At 46.1% G+C, this 21,546-nt stretch overlaps 1 protein-coding gene across 1 annotated transcript in view; it reads right to left on the minus strand.

The window, feature by feature from the left end:
• Window positions 1–6,208: 6,208 nt before the first annotated feature.
• pcxb (pyruvate carboxylase b) overlaps window positions 6,209–21,546 on the minus strand; it is a gene marked incomplete at both ends in the record, with an annotated part of 257,867 nt that continues 242,529 nt past the window's right edge. Inside the window, 6 exons of the mRNA XM_080023630.1 lie at window positions 6,209–6,361; window positions 6,791–6,892; window positions 8,306–8,446; window positions 12,591–12,664; window positions 13,963–14,137; window positions 18,753–18,932. Coding sequence (XP_079879756.1) covers window positions 6,209–6,361; window positions 6,791–6,892; window positions 8,306–8,446; window positions 12,591–12,664; window positions 13,963–14,137; window positions 18,753–18,932 — 825 coding nt within the window. The remainder of the gene's footprint in view (window positions 6,362–6,790; window positions 6,893–8,305; window positions 8,447–12,590; window positions 12,665–13,962; window positions 14,138–18,752; window positions 18,933–21,546) is intronic.

Genomic DNA, 21,546 nt, shown 5'->3' on the forward strand with positions numbered 1-21,546 from the left:
GAATGCTCTTGAACTTGAACGGATCATTTGTTAACTGTTTCTTCAGATTGTCACCAAAATCCTGGAGGCCCAAGGTCAAACCCGGTGCCAAGCAGAGGTCAGCGCGGCCAGAGGAAGAGGGTTTTAACCATCGAAGAAAAGACAACATACAGGGCTTAGTTGTTGCACTGCAAGTCATTTGTTTTGTAAAATGAATGAATAAATGGATGAGAGTGAGTTGTAATGAAGGAATAAAGACTCGTGCAGACCTGAATCAACGCAGCATTCCAGGTTACTGAGGGAATCGTTCCTCACTGATCACCATTTGGGCCCTTCCTCTTGCCCTGGAAGTGCGGAGGTGCTGAAGGGCTGGGTCACAGCCGGTGATCCTCTCTGCCGCTCTGATGACGCGTCGAGTCCGGCCTCGCCTGGACGTTGGGAGGCCCATACCAGACACGCACTTGTATTGAGTTTTAGTAGACTTTGTATTGGTGTTTTTGTCCATGACTGACCAACAGCTTTGTGGTCAGCTTTGCTGATGTTCTGAAGTGTGAACTTGGGAAATGTGTTTAGAGTCATTTTTTGGAGGTTTAAACTGCCGGGGTCAATTTGATCCCGAGCATAAAAGACGTAAATGTTCATCGAACATGACCGCTGCGTTCAGTCTGTTCCTTCAAGGGGCAATGTGGAAGATTTCCGTGTGGTTACACCTATGGCGTAAAGCGGTTATTGCAGGTGTGTTTTTCGGACTTCACTTCCCAGATGATCCCAACGGTGTCGCCTGGTGAGACGTCAGCCAGTTGGTAGTCAGCATCTGGGCCACGCCTCCATAACAAGTTGAGGTCGCCAGTACACATGAAAGCGATGCATGGGCGGGAACGCCGCCACAGACACCCGGCTCTTACAGTCATACTCAGAATACTGCAAATGCAAAGACTTAACGGACATTTCCACGCATTTAAATGAAAATCTGCGAGACTCAACTTCAAGACTTTAACGTAGCTGGATTAGCCCGTGAGTTTGGCGTTCATTGGTTATATTTCACACAGCAGCTTCTGGCTTGAATACAACAAGTTGTATTGCTGGAATGAATAATCTGTATATACCATCAGAATGAGGGGCCGCCACCCTGGTCCACCACACGCCTCATGGTCGCCACGCGATAAGCTGAAGTAGAAGAAAAGACAACACCGTCGCCTGGGGAAGGGACGGAGGCCATACCAACGTAAAGAGTAGGAGGCGACCCCTCCGGGGGTCTTGTCCGAGAGCCGACCCCCAACAGGGGCAAGGCGTGAGAGGAGTGTAAAGACCAGAGCTCAGATAAAGAGGGAAGAAGACGAGGCGGCTGGAGGCCGCGGGGGAGAAGGAGACGGTCAGCAACCTCAGTTGAAGGGGACGGCGGGTGTCAAAGGTGCACGGCCCGCGGGGGGGAAAGAGGAAGTACCATCACTCAAGATCCCTCTCGCTAAGAAGAATAAAACTGGTATGTCACCGTGTCCACTCGGGCTCCAGCCATTTTGCCGCTTTAGGGAAATTGTCAAATCACCCTCTGACGCACTGTTCTTGTTTCGTTCCACAGGGAAACGTATTAAAATGACACATACATAAAATAGAAAAACACACTGTTGTGGCCCCATCACTGCTGCGCGCATTGTCGGTCCCCTCTGAGAGGGAGACAGGTGCGCAAAATCCACACAACTCTGTTTTTCCCCGTCCTTCCCGTTATTTCCACCCCTGCCGCCCGAACAACGCTTAAAATTGTCGCTGATCTGGGTGGGGAAACGGAAAGGTCAGAGGTCAACCGAGCCTCGACTGGGAGATACAGTTGCCAACGCTAGATGATTCAACGTGTTAAAGCATGTTTTGTATTTTTAATATTTTTAGTGCTTACTGTGCATAATCACCAGGTGTCCTGACATTGTCACTGCATATATGTATAACCGTATGAATATGTATGTGACAAATCTCTTGAATCTTGTATTGCAATAGCGATGTCCTTTCTAATAATCATTCTATTATTTTCCATGATTTTCATGACGCCACGGACGACGCCTTTCAGGGGAGAAAACAAAATAATGGAGGGTTCGTAGTTAGATGTTCTTGTGTTTGACGTACATGGGGCCAGACGTGACCGTCAAACAGACCGGGCGGGTCTGGCACAGTGTAGTTCCTTGAGCACCTCCTCTTTTTGCATCCTTCATATGGGATGGAAATAAAATAGCGTTGGTTCAGTACGTCGATCAAAGGTCCGTAGGTGTAAAGCAGGGTTCGTAGTTAAAAATGATTTAATGGCTCTGATCCAGGTATATAATAATCTGATGGTTAGAAATGGGATTTCCTGGTTGAAATGATAGAAACCGTAAACTGTATTGTGTTAACTGATTTGGGGGAAAAGAGTGAACAAAGTAATATTGTATGTCATAATTACAGGTAGTTCTAATGTTTGTAACATGGTCGGCCATTTTAGGATTTCAGAAAGGGAGGGCATGCGGAGCATTTTCTGAGACAAAGTCTATGCCCATAAATGGGCTTGAGGGAAGACATCCTGATAGGTGGAGAGGTATGAGTCCAGGAGGAGGAGACAGGAATATAGAAGCATAAAAGCAGCAGCTCCGACTGCAGTTGCTGAGCGTTCTGCTACGAAGACGAACGACCATAACGTCGAGACGCGGAGCGAGCTTCTCTTTTTGTGAGTGATCGAGAGACCGAGTCCAGCCAAAGCCGTCTCCGGGAAATTAGACACAAGAATCGCCCAGACCGGAGGCTGTTGGGTTCCAGAGTTCATTCGGGGATATCGACGGGCCAGTCGAAGCCTGGGTTCTTTGGACGAGGAAACGGGTCGTCCTGGGGATCCAGTCACTGGAGCTGTAAGAGGACGTTAGAGCTCCTGATCAGTGCATCTCTTTTCTCTCGGACTTAGATTCAATCAGACAAGTAGGGGAAAGAAGGGTATTTTATTTTTTTTTCTTTTATTCATTTCGGAGTCGCGGGGCCGAGACCCATGGATCGTGGATGAAGAATCTATTTCTGAGAACGCTGCCAAACGCAGCAGATAAGACCTCGATCGTCCCTGGTCAGGACCGCTCTGTTCTCACTTAATTGGATTAAATTGGAAAAGAATGGATGTATTATATGATTTTATTATTCTACTAAACCTTTAATCATTTCACTTTTTAATTTTGATCTTATTTTTCATTCTTAATGTAACCCGACTGTATGGTATTGTTTGCCCCGTTGTAATGCTTATACTGAATAAACATTCCTGCATTTGACGTTAAACCTTTATAATAATCAACTATGGAAAGAACACCGTCACTTAAGTATTGATAATCCTCCTTGTTCGCCGTCAAAAGTTAGGAAACTGCGCATGATAGGATCTAAACGGTGAGTCCAGCCTCTCCTCATATTAAAACCATCTCCACTTGGTAAAAGTATACTTACCTCTTAATAAATTCCCAGCACCCGCACCAACCTGCGCTCGATGAGAGAAGCGCTGTCGTTCACTGCAGCGGCTTTGGGGTTGCATCCTGTTGGTGGTCACTTATGTGGTGCAGCCGAAGCCGAAGCAGGGGAGGCTTCAGGACGTAGACGGTTAGCCGCTGGACGAATCTTCAGGACAACCAGTCTGAGTATTTTTAAGAATGCTGTCTAGTTGCAACGCCTTCGCAGGGAATGCGATGCCGGCTCCTTTCCGTGGGTCAGAAGGAGAAGCCGGAAACGGCGACGGTGGTTCTTTCAATGAACCGGAGGAGGATGCGGGAGATTCTCACAATCTATAAATGTGTATTGAGAAGTTTCTGTAAAAGTGTTTGAAGATAATATGTTGATTTCAAGTTTTGATTATTAAATGAAGAAAAGCATGCAATGGATGTATTCTTGTTCATTTCATAAAAACATTGATAGCTAAATACCATAATTATCACATATTAATGCATATAACAAATGATTGCCTTCTAAGCTAATTCTAATTTGAAGTGGCACTTGAACATATAGGCCTGGGTTTTCATATCATTTCCGTGAGTGCGTATAAGAGCATGTCTTTCAAGCTGACATTTTGATGGCCTTCACGGTTTAATTGGAACTCAAGTTCACAGCAGAGAATGTGTGTTCAAAGTTAAACAGATGCTATTAAACAACCGTATTTGAATTGAAATACACTTCCTTTGGGTTGAGTCTACATTCATTTCGCAATTGGACATTTAAATATCCATTATGACAAGCTTCAGTCTTACTAAGAAAAAAAAGATGACTGGCGATTCATTATTAAATCATAGAGTATGGAATTATAAAGATTATAGATGAGATATTCTTTATGTAGGGAGGTCTGCCCCACCTCGATTTAAGAACATTTAATACACAAACACACAACAGAAATAGTTAAGACGAACTTTATTCAGAAGGATTCACAGAAACATTTATTAGACCCTGTATTTATCTGCATATATATATATATTTTCCCCCAAATCCCTTTTTTCTGTGCGACGCCAGCTAAAGTTTCTCACTACAGACTTTAGAGCGACATCAAACAATTAAATGTAAACTACCGACATAAATGGCAAATTAATCCACAAAAACATTTGAACCATGATATTAAGACTAGGACACGTTGGACCCGGAGGCCGCCCGGAGAGCGTAGAATAAGACGTAAATAGACAGTTTGGTTGGTTCCGTAAAAAAAGAAGACGACAAAAACACACAACAAATAAGTCGAATGGCCTCATATTCGTTTCCGTGGATGGATGGATGGAAGACGGAGGCAGGAAGGAAGTTAACGGTGGAGGAGTGGGAAGCGAGGGAACCGCGGGAAAATCCCCTTTTTAAACGTCTGTGTTCACACGCGCTTGTCGGGGTCTGGAGTCGAGCGATACTCCGATACTTCCGTTCTGGGGTTTTTTTTTTTTTTCCCCTCCCCTGGCGGAAACAGCCGGCACCAGCTGGAGCGCACGGCGTTAAGCGGGGGTAGGAAACACAAATATGGGCAGAGTATTACAACATTGTGAAAAGTTTAGCGACACTGGCCCACAACCGTGAAACAAGGGTAATGGAGGCTGCGTTACCATGGAGACGTCACCGCACCACTGTACTGTGAGAATATGAATAGGTGAGAGTGAGAATATCTTGTGTGTGAATATCTAGGAGATAGAAGTGGGTTAATTAGGGGTGTGTGTGTGGGGGGGGTGCCAATTGTTCAGTCTCAGTGCCAGAAACACATTTAAATAACCTTGGAAGAGGTGAAGCGCGCGCGCGCGCACACACACACACACACACACACACACACACACACACACACACACACACACACACACACACACACACACACACACACACACACACACACACACACACACACACACACACACACACACACACACACACACACCTCTGAGCAGCGAGGTGTAGGCGGAGCTCCCCAGTGTCCCTTCTTAGTCGGGCTCATCCCACATGGTCTGACGGAGGAGTCCGAAATGAATCGGAGAATCCTCGCAAAATGGCGCCTTGGAAAGGTTCCTTTGTTTGTTTTACAGGTGAAGGAACAACCCTTCTCCGATCCCGGCCGGCACAGAAAACCGATTCAAAGGGCTCCTGAGGCTCGGGGACGTGGAGGGTCGGTCGCGCGAAGACGCTTCGCTCCCGACGAGGCGTGCGGGTGAAAAACCGGAGGAATAATCCGAAATACTGTCTTGGAAATGAGTGCAAGTGATTGATGGTCAGTGGCGTAAAGAAAAACAAAAACAATAGGAAAAAAAACCAAACAAACAGAGTGCAGGGGTTTTAAAGTGCGGGGAAACCTAAACTCCCAAAGTGAACCAGCTCTAAACAGGACGCAGTCCGTGGTCCAAACACAGATCCTTCTCCCTGTCGCTTCAGTAACACGTTAATGATCTTACAGACGCTCCATGCGGAAACAGAATCGTGCCGAAATACAGCGACTTTAACTTTGATTTGATCGATTCAAAGCATCAGGGTTGATGTTAACGACGCTCCTACTCCCGCATGTCTGGTGAATGTCTTCATTTCCCAAAAGCATGAGTCACCGTCACTTATCAAACACGGAAAACCCAAAATGCCCGAAATGGAACTGTGACGAAGAATGCCTCTTTCTCCCCAAACTCTCCCCCTTTTTTCCACCACTTCATCTCTGTCTCAACCTTCCTGCCACCCCTCCCCACACACCTTCCTCCAACTGTTCTCCTCCTCCTCCTCCTCCTCCTCCATCCCTCCTCCTCCTCTACTCCTCGTCTATCTCCAGGATCAGGTCGTCTCCCTCCAGGGAGGAGTCGACTGTGATGTGAATGGCCTTGACGGTGCCGCTCAGGGGGGAGTTCACCACCATCTCCATCTTCATGGCGGACAGGACGCACAGCGGCTGGCCCTTCTCCACCTGCAAGACCACATCCGCCCGCTGAGCTTGCCGAAGTTCACTTCCCCCCGCCCCCAACTCTCCCCCCGCAGGTGGCGCTCGCGACCAAGATGACCTGCTCATGAATATTAATTTGACTTAGACCACGCCCACTCTGTTATAGCGATGAGTGATTTTATGGATAAAACTACAGGAAACACATCGATCATTTACAAGTAAAGTGATACGAAAAATTAGTTTGGTCCCCGACTTGAAGCTATAAAAGGCGACGCGAACAGGAAGTTGTGCCATGCCGGGCAGGAAGTGACTGTTTCTGTCGCGTGAGCTCGACGCTAAAGGTGGAAGGAATTCCCCCAATAATAAATGCACAAGAGCTACAACAAAAAAAAAAAAACAATTCAACATGGCCGCTCCCCGACACCAGCCGACCAGAGGCCGCGGCGAACTCACCTTGGCGCCCACTTCCACTTTGACATCCAGCACCTTGCCGGGCATGGGGGCCCCCACTTGGCCCTTGATGGACTTCTGGGCCTTGGGATGGAACTTCATTTCCTGGAGGAGAACAGAGAGATTTCAAGCAAACCGTCCGGCGGGCGACGCCCCCGCGGGCCATTCCCGACGCGCTGCGACTTCCCTCAAAGCGTGTTGAGGTTCCCCTCGCTCGGAATGACAGCGAGGCTTTATCCGCGGCGTGGGTTGTGCAGATCGAGGAAGTTAGAAGCCGAAAAAAAATAAAAATAAAATGTTGGATGTTCATTCCAAACGAGAAGCCGCGTCGGACATTGTAACGCTGCTCCGCTCCGTACAATCTGTCTCCCCTCTGATGGAACGCCCGTCCTCCCCCGCGTCGGCGTTCAAGATTAGGAAATCAATTCGGCGAGAAAAAAACAAAAACAAAAAAAAACAAAAAACGTAGGCCTTGAATTCCAATGAAAACTCAACACCACCACAAAAAACATCATGAAAATATGACGCCCTTCACACGCGTCGCCCGTCTCTGGAAAACGAGCAAAGAGACATTGGTTTAAGTTCGAATCAAAGCAATAAAATCACGCTCGCCTCTGAAGAAAAAGGCGCCCCAGAACGATTAAAATGGGAGGTTCGTATGAATTATAAATGATATACGTGCATTAACCATGATACATATGAAAGGAGATCTTTTCCATAGAAGATTTAGTGTTAAATTCAGAGTGTCCGGTCCAATTCCAAAGGACTTTAATTGAAACTGCCGATACGTGCAGATTCCCTGATTTTCCAATGAAACCCCTTTTCCGACCCGCGCTCCTCCGTCACCCTCCCTTCCATCCGCCGGAGCGCAGATTCGCTGCACCCTCCTCTTGTCTTTCAGGCTTTATATGGAAACGTTTAAGAAAAAAAACAAAAAAAACAACAAAAAAAAAAACAACAAAACTTCCAGTGAATAAACTAAACACGAAGAGAGGTTCAAGCAACTCTTCTACGTTAGCAGGAGGACGTCATCGCACGTTCGTGATTGAGTTTAAATTGCAGGCAACCCCTTGTGAACACCCTCCCATTTGAACACCACCCACTGCCAAACAGGCGCCGGCACCGACTTCAGCCTGATGAAAGCGCAGACGTGAGGACGTCATGGCCGCCGTCCCTTCTTAATGGCATTGCCCAGCGGCGCGTTGCGGACGGGTTTTTGCGGCGGAGCGAACCGATGTCTTCCATTCCCCCCCCCCCTCCCGTCCCCGATCCTCTAATTTACCAGATACTTACTTCCGGGGATGATCGTGTAATTCTTACTCAACTGTGCTGTTTCACACAGAATTAATTGTTCAATAATGAGAAAACCAAACATGAGTATTTGCAGGGTGTTTAATATGCTGCGAGCAGAACGTCGCTGCGTATTAATGATGTGGGGACACACACACGCACACACACACACACACACACACACACACATGCACGCACACACGCACACACACACACGCGCGCACGCACCTTCATGGCGACTGCGTCTTTAACCAGGACGGAGCGCAGCTGCCCGTTGAGCTCGAAGAACACTTCCCTCTGGCCGGCCTTGTTGAGGTCGCCCAGGGCCAGAGCCTTGATGTGCAGCGTCTTCCCCCTTTCCAGCTCCACCTAGAGCGAGAGAGAGAGAGAGAGAGAGAGAGAGAGAGAGAGAGAGAGAGAGAGAGAGAGGGGAGTGAAGGAAGACACTGGCCGTGAAGAGGACGACTGAAGCCAAGGTCCTTGAACTCCACAGCCCCGGCAAGAGTCCGACCCTCCCTCTGAAGTTTGTGGAGATGTTCTCCTTCTTCTTCGCTTTTATATCGTAAGCAACACCCTGCCGGGCACCGTCGTTACAGCAATTCTATTTCTGTATTGTCGATGCGTCTTGAAAAATGACTCTACAGCTCTCCAAGGACAAGGCCGTATTCCTGTACAGCACAATTACATTTACTCATTGCAACAGTAATGTTCACTGCGCTCGAGGTGCAACTGCTGCTGCTAAAACATTGAGAATCTGAACACCAACCTGTACATGAGACGCTATCGCCCTTCACACCCAAGAGAGGGAAGTGTGTGTGTGTGTGTGTGTGTGTGTGTGTGTGTGTGCGCGCGCTTGGGGGACTCCACCGCCCGGAATGTGTGTTCTGACACCGGCCGTGGTGCTGGTCTGCAGCACCAGTTCAGGAGCTCTGCGGCGCTCCGGTCCAGCTGCTGTGCGCCCTCCTCTCCCTCTCTCTTTCCCTCCCTCCCTCTCCCTCCCTCTCCCTCTGTGCTCGCTCTCGGGTCGTCTCTTACCCACCCTCCACCCCATTATCTCTCTGTACAACCCATCCACCCTGTGATCACTCCGATGCTTTAACCCTCTCCCCATCACACTTACAGTGGGACACACACACTCCTCATCATCACTCTTTAATCCATGGGGCCCTCATGTCCCCTCCCGTCATCGTCAGGGCTCCCGGCCACTCTATTCAAAATTCCATCTCGACCCTTCCCACGGCCGACCCGTGTTAAAGACACACACACCCAGAGTTCCAAAAATAACATCCCTTTAAACATAAATAAATAAATAGATAAAAAAAAAAGATATATATATATATATATATATAAAATCCATAAAATAAAATCAAAAATAATAATAATCACTATTTTTGAAGACGATCTGTCTGCGAGGCGCGGAAAAAAAAAAAAACCCCGACAAGAGATGAACGGCGAAGTACACACCGTCGACTTTTGATGAGCGGCCCAAAGTGAGTGATGCTGCGACGCTGACGGCAGCTAAATAGGACGTCTTCATCGCCGGGTGTCGAGCGTACACAACCTGAGGCGCTTGTGATTTAAATACGGAAAGCCGCTAACGAAGAAGTCAAAACATCAACGTTTGGAGTGGCGCTGAGCGCACGCGCGCACACGCACACACGCACACACACACACACACACACACAGCTTGAAATCCTCTCTTTGCTATGACAAGAGTCTGTTAATGGGTTTCACTGTCACAGCGCAGCTCCCTAAGTCAGCGTCAGACCGCTGACGGAGGTTGCCCATCTCCGTCGAGCCTCTAAGACCGTCATGATGCGTGTTTAACAAACAGGTGCGCGTCGTTCTCTCTCCCGCGTTGGGCGTTAGCTTCGCGCGAGTGTTGGTCTCATCTTTCAGCGCTCGGGCAGACGTGCGTTCTCGCTCCAGGCGGAACGCGGGAAGGATGCATCCGTCAGCATCGACTCGGCCGCTGGGGCGGACCCAGATATCCCAGAATTCATTTCCATAACAACTCCAGTCGACTGAACTGAGGATGACCCGGAATGAGTACTTTGTATTGATGAATGTCCTTTAGTTGTAGTATTCCACTTACAGCTGCTTCTTTTAGGGGATTTCAGTTGATGATTATTACTCCAACAAATAATGACTCAGGATTAACAATTTAGTTGCATTTTATGTTCGTTTCATGCCGCTTTGTGTGCAAAGGCTCACAGATAAAAGTGGAATAAGTGGAAACGCGCCTCCTTCACATTCTGTTTATTGCACCAACTTAGCATTGGTTGGAAATCTTCCTTAAATATGTATGGGAACATAATTGCGACACCTCCGCTTCCAGCAAAACACAGTTTAAAAAAACAACAAAAAAAAAAAAAAACCTCATCAAGCCTGTCATCAATTGACAAGCCCCTGGAGTGTCTGCCAAAATTCAACGTACATTCCGCACAGAGGAGGAGCGAGTACGTTGTGTTTCCTCCACTCCCGTCTCCTCTCATCTTCAAAATCTTATGTGATCAGGTGGGACGAGGCATTGTCACAAACATTACGGCACTTTCTATTTATTTATTTTAGAGGTTAGGTTAGGTTTAGGTAGAGGTTCAATGCCAGTGAATGGTGAACAGGTAAACAGGAGCGAGGGAAGAGGGCGCGGAAGGAAAAGGAGGGAGTGTATTTGCATTTGGAAAGTGATGATGCTTGACTGACAGGCTCGCTTACTTTAAGACGGTAAAAACAGAAGCCAACAGACTTTCCGGAGAAAGACAAGGTTTCCGACGTCAAAGGGAGACGAGTTGAGGTTGTAAATTTAATTAGACTACTTGAATGCAACAGACTTCTCTCCTCCACAATGACGTTTACACATCTTTCTCCGCAAACTGGATTTGTTTTAAACAATGTTTCTAGCTCCAGCTAGCCTCCAACAGTTCACAATATATATTCTTTTAAGTAAGGGACGCACCGATGGTGAAATTCTGGGCCGATGCTGATTTTTAAAATAACAAATGGGCCAATAATGATACCGATGTTTTCCTAGTTCCCGTGAACGCAGCATCACTTCGTTTTCTGAGTTCCCGTGAACGCAGCATCATTTACAGTTTTCCGAGTTACCGTGAACGCGGCATCTGCTCGCAGCGCTCCAGAGAGCCGCGTGTCCGCGTCTTCTAAAACAGAGGACGACGTTGTTCCCTCGCACGGATAAAAAATAAAAATGCTAAAATGGGTCAAAAAATATACTGTTAACGTATCTGGGCCGTTATGACCGCCCAAGTAGAGTGTGTGTGGAAAACACTGGATACACATCAGCCACCGCCGTCGGTGAACGTCATCTTATTTGCAGATAAGCCCATGGCAAACATCGGCCGATAAATCGGTGCATTCCTTCATTCCAAGGTATATTGTAGAAAGGATTTAAACACTGAGGCCACACATTAACAGTACATTTCATCCACTTCAATGGTCCTAAATGTTTAATAAATAAAATAAAAAGAATCAATGAGGTATACCTTGAAGAGCTAGTTCTGGGCATAGTTAAGCCAGTCCCTCCTGCTCCTCTCCTCTGCTTTGCTGTCTGTCTGCTTGATGCACCCACCTCCACTGTCTGTCAGAAACCCCATTATTGAGGAGAGACATCCTCAACAAAAGAATTAGAGATTATTTTTGGAACAAGCGCAGTCGATAGTGATGGATGAAAGCCCCATTACTCAGAATTTAGGTGCTGAGAATCCAGATTTTTACGTTTGAGGCGTGTAACAAAACAAGACTGACTAGATGGACTGAGTGCTTGAACAACACGGGGCCTTTGAAAAAGAAAATGTTTTGAAAACCCTGGGTTTGCATGATGTGCTAATTTGGAGGTAAGAGCTTAAAAAAAAAAAAAAAAGCCCAATTTGAGACATTTCTCAAAATCGATTCCAAGGACAGCAGTGTAGTACCGTCTGAAGCAAGCATGTGAAAGAGTGGTGTCAGTACATGGAGAATATTTTCTTGTTAAACATATTTTGGGTTTCATTTGAGCCAAGTAGAGGTGTTATGATGATCAGATTACATTATCAAACTGAATATACAAACAGTTTGAAATGGTAAATACTCAAAAGGAAAGGCCACGGCGTTAAATACCTTCAGGATGAAGGTCGTTGCATTGAAAGGAGGTTTAATGCAAATGTTTGGAGGTTTAGGTGTCCAATGTTGTGTGAGAAAGGTTGGATTTGAATGCTGCTGGACATAAAAGGTATAAACACTACACGTTTTTCGATACTACCTTTCAGAACTGGGTATGTGGGTGAAAATGGTTTGGTTTAAAAATGGAAAAGTGTTTCATAAATATATATACACCCAAGAAAAAGCCACGCATATACACAGTAAATAGCCACACAGCGTCTTTTCCTCATTGTTGAGACACAACCATAGCGTGAAACCATTTCTGTGGAATGTGCAATACCTTTGAGTTTCCCCGGAAAAAAAAAAGAGCAGAAAGTACTGTGAGAAAATGGAAGATTAAAAGTGGAATGTTTTGTACCTCAAACTCCTCAGCGATCTTGGGTCCGTCCAGGAACAGCCTGGTGTTGAGGCAGTCCACCGGCCCGAAGTTAGCTGCAGAGGACGGCTGGAGTTAGATCCACCAGTTGGGTAGCAAGGCGGATTTATGTGAAAATCACTGTTTAGTTTAGGGATGGGCATGATTAGTCGACTAATCGGTTAATCAAATCTGGCATTGACGTCGACTATTTACCGATTTATATTATTTATTGAAATAAATTTTCCCTTCGGACTCTTAGTGTAGCACGCTCTTCGTGGAGAAACTCCGCCCGGACTCTAATAAGTGCAGCACACAGAAGAACGCGCTCCTATGAGAGAGCGATGGCGGTAAGACTTATTTTCGTTGTGCGCAGTCACATTAAATCATGACAAATAATATTATTTCTTTGTCGCCGAACTTTTCAACAGCACTGCAAGAAGCTCCAAGGAGCTAATTCTACTCATCATCACAGCATCGTGTTCCGTTTTAGATTGTTACCTTATTTTTGACACCACAGCCCAAATCAGATCCGTAACGTCAACTACCCTTATGGAGCGCGCACCGGCACTTCTCGCAAGCTGCCGGTCTCTGCTCTGCCCTCTCGACTGTACAAATCAAGTGGACATATTGTAAAATATGTTTGCGGCACGGGTAGCGGCTTCGGCACTTGGCCTATTTGGAAAAATAAAATAATAATTTCAAAAAAGCACCTGTTGTAATTGTATTATTTTTGTACTGTGGGAACAGTTTTTACATGCGGTGGCGGTTATGGTCTGTGTGTGTGTGTGTGTGTGTGTGTGTGTGGGGGGGGGGGGGGGGGGGGGGGCGGCTTGCCAATTAATCGACTGGAATTCTCGTCGTCGTCGACAACTAAAAAAAAAGGAGATGCCCATCCCTAGTTTAGTTATTTCTTTTTTAATCCATGACTCCCTTTGATTCCATGACTCCCTGTACGACTGAATTTAATAGGTAAACAAAACAAATTTGAAATGTTTGACTCTGACGGTTTGTGAGTCAGTGATTGAATAAATGAGTCGATGTGTGAATGTGTGTGTGTGTGTGTGTGTGTGTGTGTGTGTATGAGAGAGTGTGCAGTCGGGATTTGTCAGTCGTTGCCTGTGAAATAGACTATTTATGGACCACAGTTAGAAGCCGGGATAGAAGGTTTTACTTCTGTTTGTGCGGAAGCAGTTTGCAAGAGTCAAAGCTGTGATGAGAGAAAAGTTAGAACCCGCTGCTAGTTTACAAAACAAGTTTGTCTGCGCGCTTGTCCTCACTGGGTCACGTATATATATATATATATATATATATATATATATATATATATATATATATATATATAACGTAAAGGCGCGTCCGTCTGTAAACTCACTGGTGAACTCTTTGAACTCCTGGAAAACCTTGGGGTACATGGCCGCCGACATCACGTCCTCTGGGGTGATGTCTTCGCCGTGGGATGCCCGAAGCTCCTCCTCCAGGGCCTTGAAGTCCAGGGCCGGCAGGGTGGCACCGGGGCGGCCCTCGATGCGGGGCAGGGCCTTGATGACCTGAGGGAGGGAGAAGATCGGCGGAGGAATTGGGAAAGGAAAGAAAAAAAAAAAAAAAGGATCAATGCTCCCCGTTCACGGTGCTCGTCTTCGATCCAGCGCCGTCGTCTCCGGCGCGCCTGCTCATTCTGCAACGCGTGCGGGACAGAACAACAAAAACGTCACAGAAATCTAGAAATCTTAAAGTTTGAAAGCTTTGGAGAACACAGAGAACCAAGCAAAAGTCGAGGGGAGGGAGGAGTCGAACGGAGCGGCGAGGGGTAGGATGGCAACAGGATGGGGAGAAGCTTTGATGCGCATAGTCTCCGAAGAATGGGAATGATTAAACATTTTACCCGCTTCCCGTCGCACAATATGCCATAATAGACATTAAAGATGGCCACATAGCAACGTGCGCAGGCCTTGGGAAGGCAGAGGAGATATAGACTGAGAAAGAGAAGCAGTGAAAGGTAGACTCCCGGGGGAGAGGGTGAAGTACGGTATAAACAAGTAGTGGATGATTATTCCACAGTCGCAAAGCGTCCACTAATGCTACGTCTTCTATGACAGCGGTGGTTGTGTGCCGTGTGGAAAAGCTCTTCTACAGCTGATGTAGAGCCATGCTGCTGCTTTCCATGGCGCGCCTCTGCAAGCGGGGGTTGTGCATACCCGCCCGCCCAATGTAATTGGAACGCATGAATTCTGGATAAAGCATGTAAAATAATCAAGCGTAGATTTGAATAGCTGGCAGCCTTCTCTATACAATTAGTTTATTTTGCCAATTACCATGGCAGCTTCACCAAATGTGAAAAACGATTCCTATGGAATATGCAAATGAAACAGCTGTGCAACAACCCCGCGTTCTGAACACTATGGGGGTGTGTGGGAACCCTGTTTGTGCTAAACATCTCCATTTCCCAATTGTATATCTAAATTATATGTACTGGGTAACAAACATGAAGCAAATGAGTCTTTTGTTTCGATGTGCATGTGTTAAAAGTCATACACAGCAGTGAATGTTGGTGTTTATGTGTCTGGTTATGTATGGAAAACACTTCTTTGTTGACATATTATTTAGTTTGCACTTATTTACACTTGAAGCGTAGCCTCCAGCATGTCTCCAGCGTGTTTGTATATACATGTTGTGGAACTCATGTGTCACCAAGACTCCCTACAGGGGAGGGAGGGAGGGATCAGGACCAGGGACAGCGTCCCTTCAATAACGGGCTGAAGTCGGGTCTAGTACTGAGCAATCAGTAGTATGACCTGTACTACTGTACTATCTCTAACCAGACTTTGAAAACAAGGAGGTTTGTCTCACTCGAGGAAGGAGAAGCTGAGTGCAAGGAGTGAGTGAGCTGAGAGGAAAACGTCATTGACGAAGGGAATTCCTGAACACTTTTTGCGGTGTGGCAGGACGCGTTATCCTGTTGAAAGAGGCCACCGCCATCAGGGAATAGCGTTGCCATGAAGGGGTGTACTTGGTCGGCAACAATGTTTAGGCAGGTTGTAGGTGTCAAAGTAACATCTCCATGAATGCCAGGACACAAACTTTCCCAGCAGAACATTACCCAGAGCATCACACTGCCTCCGTCTGCTTTCCTTCTCCCCATAGCGCTTCTTGGTGCCACCGACACGTTAGCATTGTAAGCGCTATCGGTGGTGCACAGGGGTCAGCATGGGCACTCTGATTGGTCTGCAGCTACACAGCAAGCTGTGATGCATTGTGTGTTCTGATACCTTTCTGTCATAACAGCATTACTGTAACTTTTTCAGCAATTTGTGCTACAGTAGCTCTTCTGTGGGATCGGATGTGGCCCCCGGGCCTGTAGTTTGAGACCCCCGTCTTAAGGCATGTGTGCTTGTGTTGGGATTTGTAAGTGGCTTACAGGAAGTACCAGATGGTGCGGTGCGTGTTTGAAGACGCCAGGCTCGACAGACTCCACGCTCATTAACACCCTTCCAGGATTTTGTATTTAAGCCACTTGATTGTGCTGAGCATACAGTGCTTCCTTCAAGGTTATCTGTTTAGCGCGTCGAAAACCACTGTGCGCTTAGTAAGTATGCAAGAGGCACCAGGATGAGATACTACATCCGGTGAAATATCACAGTTTGCTGGCATGAATATCCCATGGAGCATTGCAACATGTGGCTTGCGTTTTCTCCTGTGGGTGTTTGAGAATGCTGGACACTGTGGGACTGAAGATTCCCTCGCCGCACTCTCCTTCGCCCGCTCTGTTTCTCCTCCTCCCTTCGCTGTCCTCCCGCGCTAATTCCCATGACCTCTGCCCCTCTCGCTATCCTCCTCTGACCTCCTCCTTTTCATCCCTCCTCTCCTTTGCCCCTCTCACCACACTCTCTCCATCCGCTGACGAGACGACAGAGGTCAGCTGAACTGGAAGCAGGAGATGCGCCTCAATTACGGACCTGTCTTCCACAGAAACATTAAAAAGGGAAAAAAAGATCTCTTGGGTTGGGAGAGGGAGGAAAAAAATAATAAAGAGTGTGCCCTATGATGTGCGTGACTCATTTCAAATGCAAAGTGCACAACGGAGAGAGAGAGAGATTAGTCCATGTGATTGCTTGATAGAATGCTGAAATGCCCGCCGGCTTAATTTAAGGTACAAAAGCTTCATTATAATAAATATTTTTCCTTCCATACTCCTACAATGTATGGTTGACCTTCAGCTTCTTTACATAGAGGCACTTTCTTTTTTGCAAAAAGAGCTGTCTGTGCTGCAACTGACAAGCAGCCGCGCACCCGCACACACACACACACACACACACACACACACACACACACACACACACACACACACACACACACACACACACGCAAAGCAAGGGGAGACATAGCAGCCCTAAGTGCATGACAGAGTAGCTCTCACACCACTAAAACACAACAAATGTGGCCATTAATGTGTAAATTGAAAAGAATGAACCGCCCCAAAAAGAAGAAATGGACCAAGAGAAAGGCTGCAGAGAAGAAGGGAAGTGAAGAAAAGAGAGGGAGCAAAGAGAGAGCAAATTGGGGGATTATAGGTGTTAGACAAATGGACCGAGAGGAGGAAAGATGCGCAGGCAGTGGGGATTCTGGGGCGAGGCCCCCCCTGGGGCCACCCCAGATCTGATAGGTAGTTGGTCAAGTTCATCAACACGAGAAGGCATTTTGCATGGACGCGGCCCGGTGGAGCCACAGCGAGGGAGGAGAACTGAAGAGACGGACGGACATTAACATGACGAGTTGTCCTTGAAGAGTTGGCGTTTCGTCCCCATCACTCTGGGGACCCCGCCTCAGAAGCCACCATCATTATTAAAGTGATTTCATAGTTCCATACGCCGCTAGTCAAGTTTAAAACCGCAGGAAGCTGATGAAATTATGTCATCGTTTCCTCTTTTTTCCCCTTGTTGACCATTAAAAATTTAGGTTTGTTTTATATATATATATATATATCTTTTTTGTCTATTTATAGATTTATATTTAATTTTTACTGTTGGGTCTAGTGTAAATGACCACATTTCTCCTGTTCATTATCTGTCTTTAGGTTGATTGCAAATGGAAAAGTTATCCATTTCTAGCTTAGTGTTTTGCCAAATTCTTCTCACACACAATTTATAGGTCATTTATTGCTGTTACTTTGTTGTTCTATAGTTATTGGTTGACATGGTTTTGTAATTTAATGTAAAATTGTTGTATCTTCTCACATTATTTCCATCTTCTGGATAACTTTGAGGTTTATTTGTGGATTGCCTTTCTTGTTTCTTGATTCCATTGCCTTATTATTATTATTATTATTATTATAATGGCCCATACTGATGTGAGCTGCAGTGACAACGTACATTTTCCCTCCGGGGATGAATAAAGTATCTATCTATTTATATAATTCAAAAAAAAAAACAATGATTTTTTTTGAATAAATCAATGTCTGAGCCCAGTGCTTCTGCAGGTGGATAGTGCCGGGGTACCCAAACTAGGGTCCACCACCCTTCTAGGGGTCCTCAAAGGAATTGCAGCCCTGTAATTTGCCATTTTACAATATATATTTTTTCCACTAGAAATATTCAATGACCCTCTATGCCAATGATGTTGTGTTTTTCTTTGACTGCACCCCAACCAAGTTATTTTTTTGGAAGTTTGTTTTCATTTTCCTCCATTAAGGCGGTAAAGACCGCAGGCACGACTCAGGGCTTGAGTGATAAACTTGTCTTTAATCAACATGACAACTTCTAAATGATGTTCAGTGGCGTTTAGTGGATAGGGAGCTGGAGCTCTCTTTTGAAATTAGTCAAAGAAAATGATTTTATTAAAAGCTCGGCTCTCATGCGGTGCCTTCCTTTTACATCAGTCATCCCTCAATTGTATTTATTGTCATTTTTAATATTTGAATCTTCTGCCCTTTTATCTCTATCCATCATGTTTTATCTATTTATATTCCTACTTAAGATCATTTATTAATATTTAATTCCCGTTTAACAGAGCTTTTTTTTTCTCATCTGATTCCAGTCAGATTAGAAAGTTTGATTTTCAATTTCATCAATAAACTTGAAAATAAATGATCTCACCTCACCGCACTATTTGCTGAACTCTCCAGGAAGGAGCTGTCCTTCTGTTTAAGTGTGTGTGCGCGTGCCCTACCTTGGACCTCAGGGGCTCGGGGAAGCCTCCGTGCGGAATGCCGATGAAGCCCTGCAGGAACTCCACCACGGAGAGCGGGAAGGAGAGCTCGTCGGCACGCTCCTCCACCTCGGCGCGGCTCAGGTTGTTCTGCACCATGAACTGGGCCAGATCGCCCACGATCTTGGAGGATGGCGTCACCTGTGGAGAGACGGGTATTACTTAATTTAAGAATTGGTGGCCAAAAAGACAGAAGATAGCATGATATGCTTGTATACTGTATAGAAATATACATATATATATACACATGACCAAAATGACCTATGATAGAAGATGATAGCCTATGTAAAAATAACAGCCCAAAACAAATCAAAAATATCTCTGCGCATTTTTTGATCATTTGATGCCACCAATAAAACTGGTGGGAGGGAGGGAGTGGACGAGATAAACTGAGTTGGAGGTAGGACGGGAGGGAGAAAAACATCCATTAAAATCACATATATTCTTTCTTTCAATATATATATATTTTTAATGGCGTCTCATTACGATGATAGGGCCCCCTATTACCATAATGGTGATAAACGGTAGTCTCACGTTTCCTTCCCCCACACAACATTTTCTGGACCGAACGGGCCACTGGAATACAAATATTTGTTCCTCTCATTATTCTCAGACTGTGCTAATGGCGATGCAAATATGTTTCAAGTTAAAGCACTGTCTTCACTGCACCGTGCTGCATTGCCCATTAGAAAGAGAGAGCGAGAGAGAGAGACGGAGAGAGAGAGAGGGTGATTCAACAATAACAGTAAACCTGAGAAGCCACCATTAGGGAACCTGGCTACGTCCCCGAGGGCACAAACAAACATTAGGCATCTTTCCTTGGAGTACCGGGCTCATATCAGCAGAGCGGCCTTTCTCTTGTCGAGCCACCAGAAGGAGGAGGCCCCTGGGCCGTTCTGGGGCCAAGGAGAAGCATTAGCTGAGTGGGGGGAAAAATGAGGACAGATGCAAGAAATGGCCAACGTTCTGACAAATTTCATCCCACACAACAGAGGACAATTAGAGAACTTTGCCCACAACATAGAGCTGGGCTGGTGGCGGTGGAGTGGAGTAGAGTGGAGTGGTTGGGGGTGGAGCGGGGTGGGGGAGGTACACCGGTGTGTATCAGTTGCATTCCAAAAATATCAGAAGAGAGTTATATGCTATGGCAGTACATCTACACATACACGCACAAACCTAGAATCCTCTGCGACATCTGAGCACCTCCTGGGATTAGCGGAATAGGGAAGGTGGCTCAGCTCTTGGGATCACTTTTCTCTCTCAACAACCCTAATCTCGCCACTGTGTGTGTGTGTGTGTGTGTGTGTGTGTGTGTGTGTGTGTGCATGCCTCCAAGTCTATTTGGTCTTGTTGGATAAATTTGAAAGCTCCATGTGCACACATGCAACTGATTATGTATTGATAGTTCCTTGTCAGGTGAGGTCTGACTGCCGTCGTGCCATCAACCTGTCGACCACTTGTTCACCGTGGAAACGTTGCATCCTTGTGCTTCCCATCGTGTGGTGATTATAGACCTTTGTCATGTCGAGGACCCCCCCCCCCATCTCTTGGACATCAATGTGATAAGGATTTGATTGTTAGTAAACATTCAGTCCAAACATCTAGACCTGTCTGTGCTATAGTCAGAGAGATAACAGTGAAACTAGGATGAAAACAGCCATTATTGTACCTCCTCTAACGGTGCTGACATCTTGTGAATTAAATGACGGTGAAGTCTTAACTATTCATCATTTTGCCGGGGACCCCCTGGTTGTTCTTGGAGGACTCTGTAGGGTTCCCAGTACCCGCGCTGAGAAACCACAGGCTCAGTATAAATTGTAGTAGTTTGTGTATTATTTACTATGACTCTATAACCGCCTTGCAGGAAACGTCAACTCCTCTGTTCTATATCCATCCAAAAGACTTGCCGTTCAGACGCTTTCTTTGTGGGTTGAGTCATTTATGAATGACTCATAGATATTAGTATGGTTCCCAAAACAAGCATGTCTGTTGTCTGCAGACCCACTGCCGCGCTGGTTTATTTATTACGTGAAACCAAAGATGCAAATCGATCACCGTGTCCACACGACGCCCACACGATGAGACTAAAATAAGCGCAATAAGTATTGAGTGATCCTAAAACCGTTTGTTATATTGAGTGGATTCTTCAACATTACAACTTTCGTAATATGAAAAACACACACAAAAAAAAAAAAAAAAAAGACAAAAAACAACAAAAAAATAAATAAATAAGGAAGCGCTTGTATTGATTTGCCGGACTTCACGTTTGCCAGCTTGGCACACCTTTCACCGGACACAGCGGCGGACCGGCGCTGACGGAGCAGGTGCAGATGTCCATCCTCCGCTCGGCCGGGCTGCGACTCCATTTGTCAGAGATAATGATCCATCGATGTTAGAAGAAGGGCAGGAAAATCAAAAAAAAAGATGTGTGAAGGCTGTCGAGAGAGGCCGTTTAACTTAGAACGGCGGCCGAAACAAAGGCTCGTCGCCGACTTATTCCCCGCCGAGGCGAAAGGCACCCCAGGCACCCCCAACGAAAGCTTTGCTGAAGCTTCCACCTCCATCCACTCCCGCGTATCTTCCTGTTTTCCTCCGTCATTAGCCCGTCTGCCATTTTCGCCAGGCTGCATAGCCCCCGTACAGCATTTTGGCCTTTAATCCTCCCTTCACGGTAACGTGGCCTGGAACTTTCTCTTTTGTGTTGAAAATTACTTTTCATAATTATTTTTCAGCCAATCACCTCTCCCACCTTTCC

Source organism: Zeus faber (genome assembly GCF_960531495.2).
Source record: "Zeus faber genome assembly, chromosome: 22".
Taxonomy (NCBI): Eukaryota; Metazoa; Chordata; class Actinopteri; order Zeiformes; family Zeidae; genus Zeus; species Zeus faber.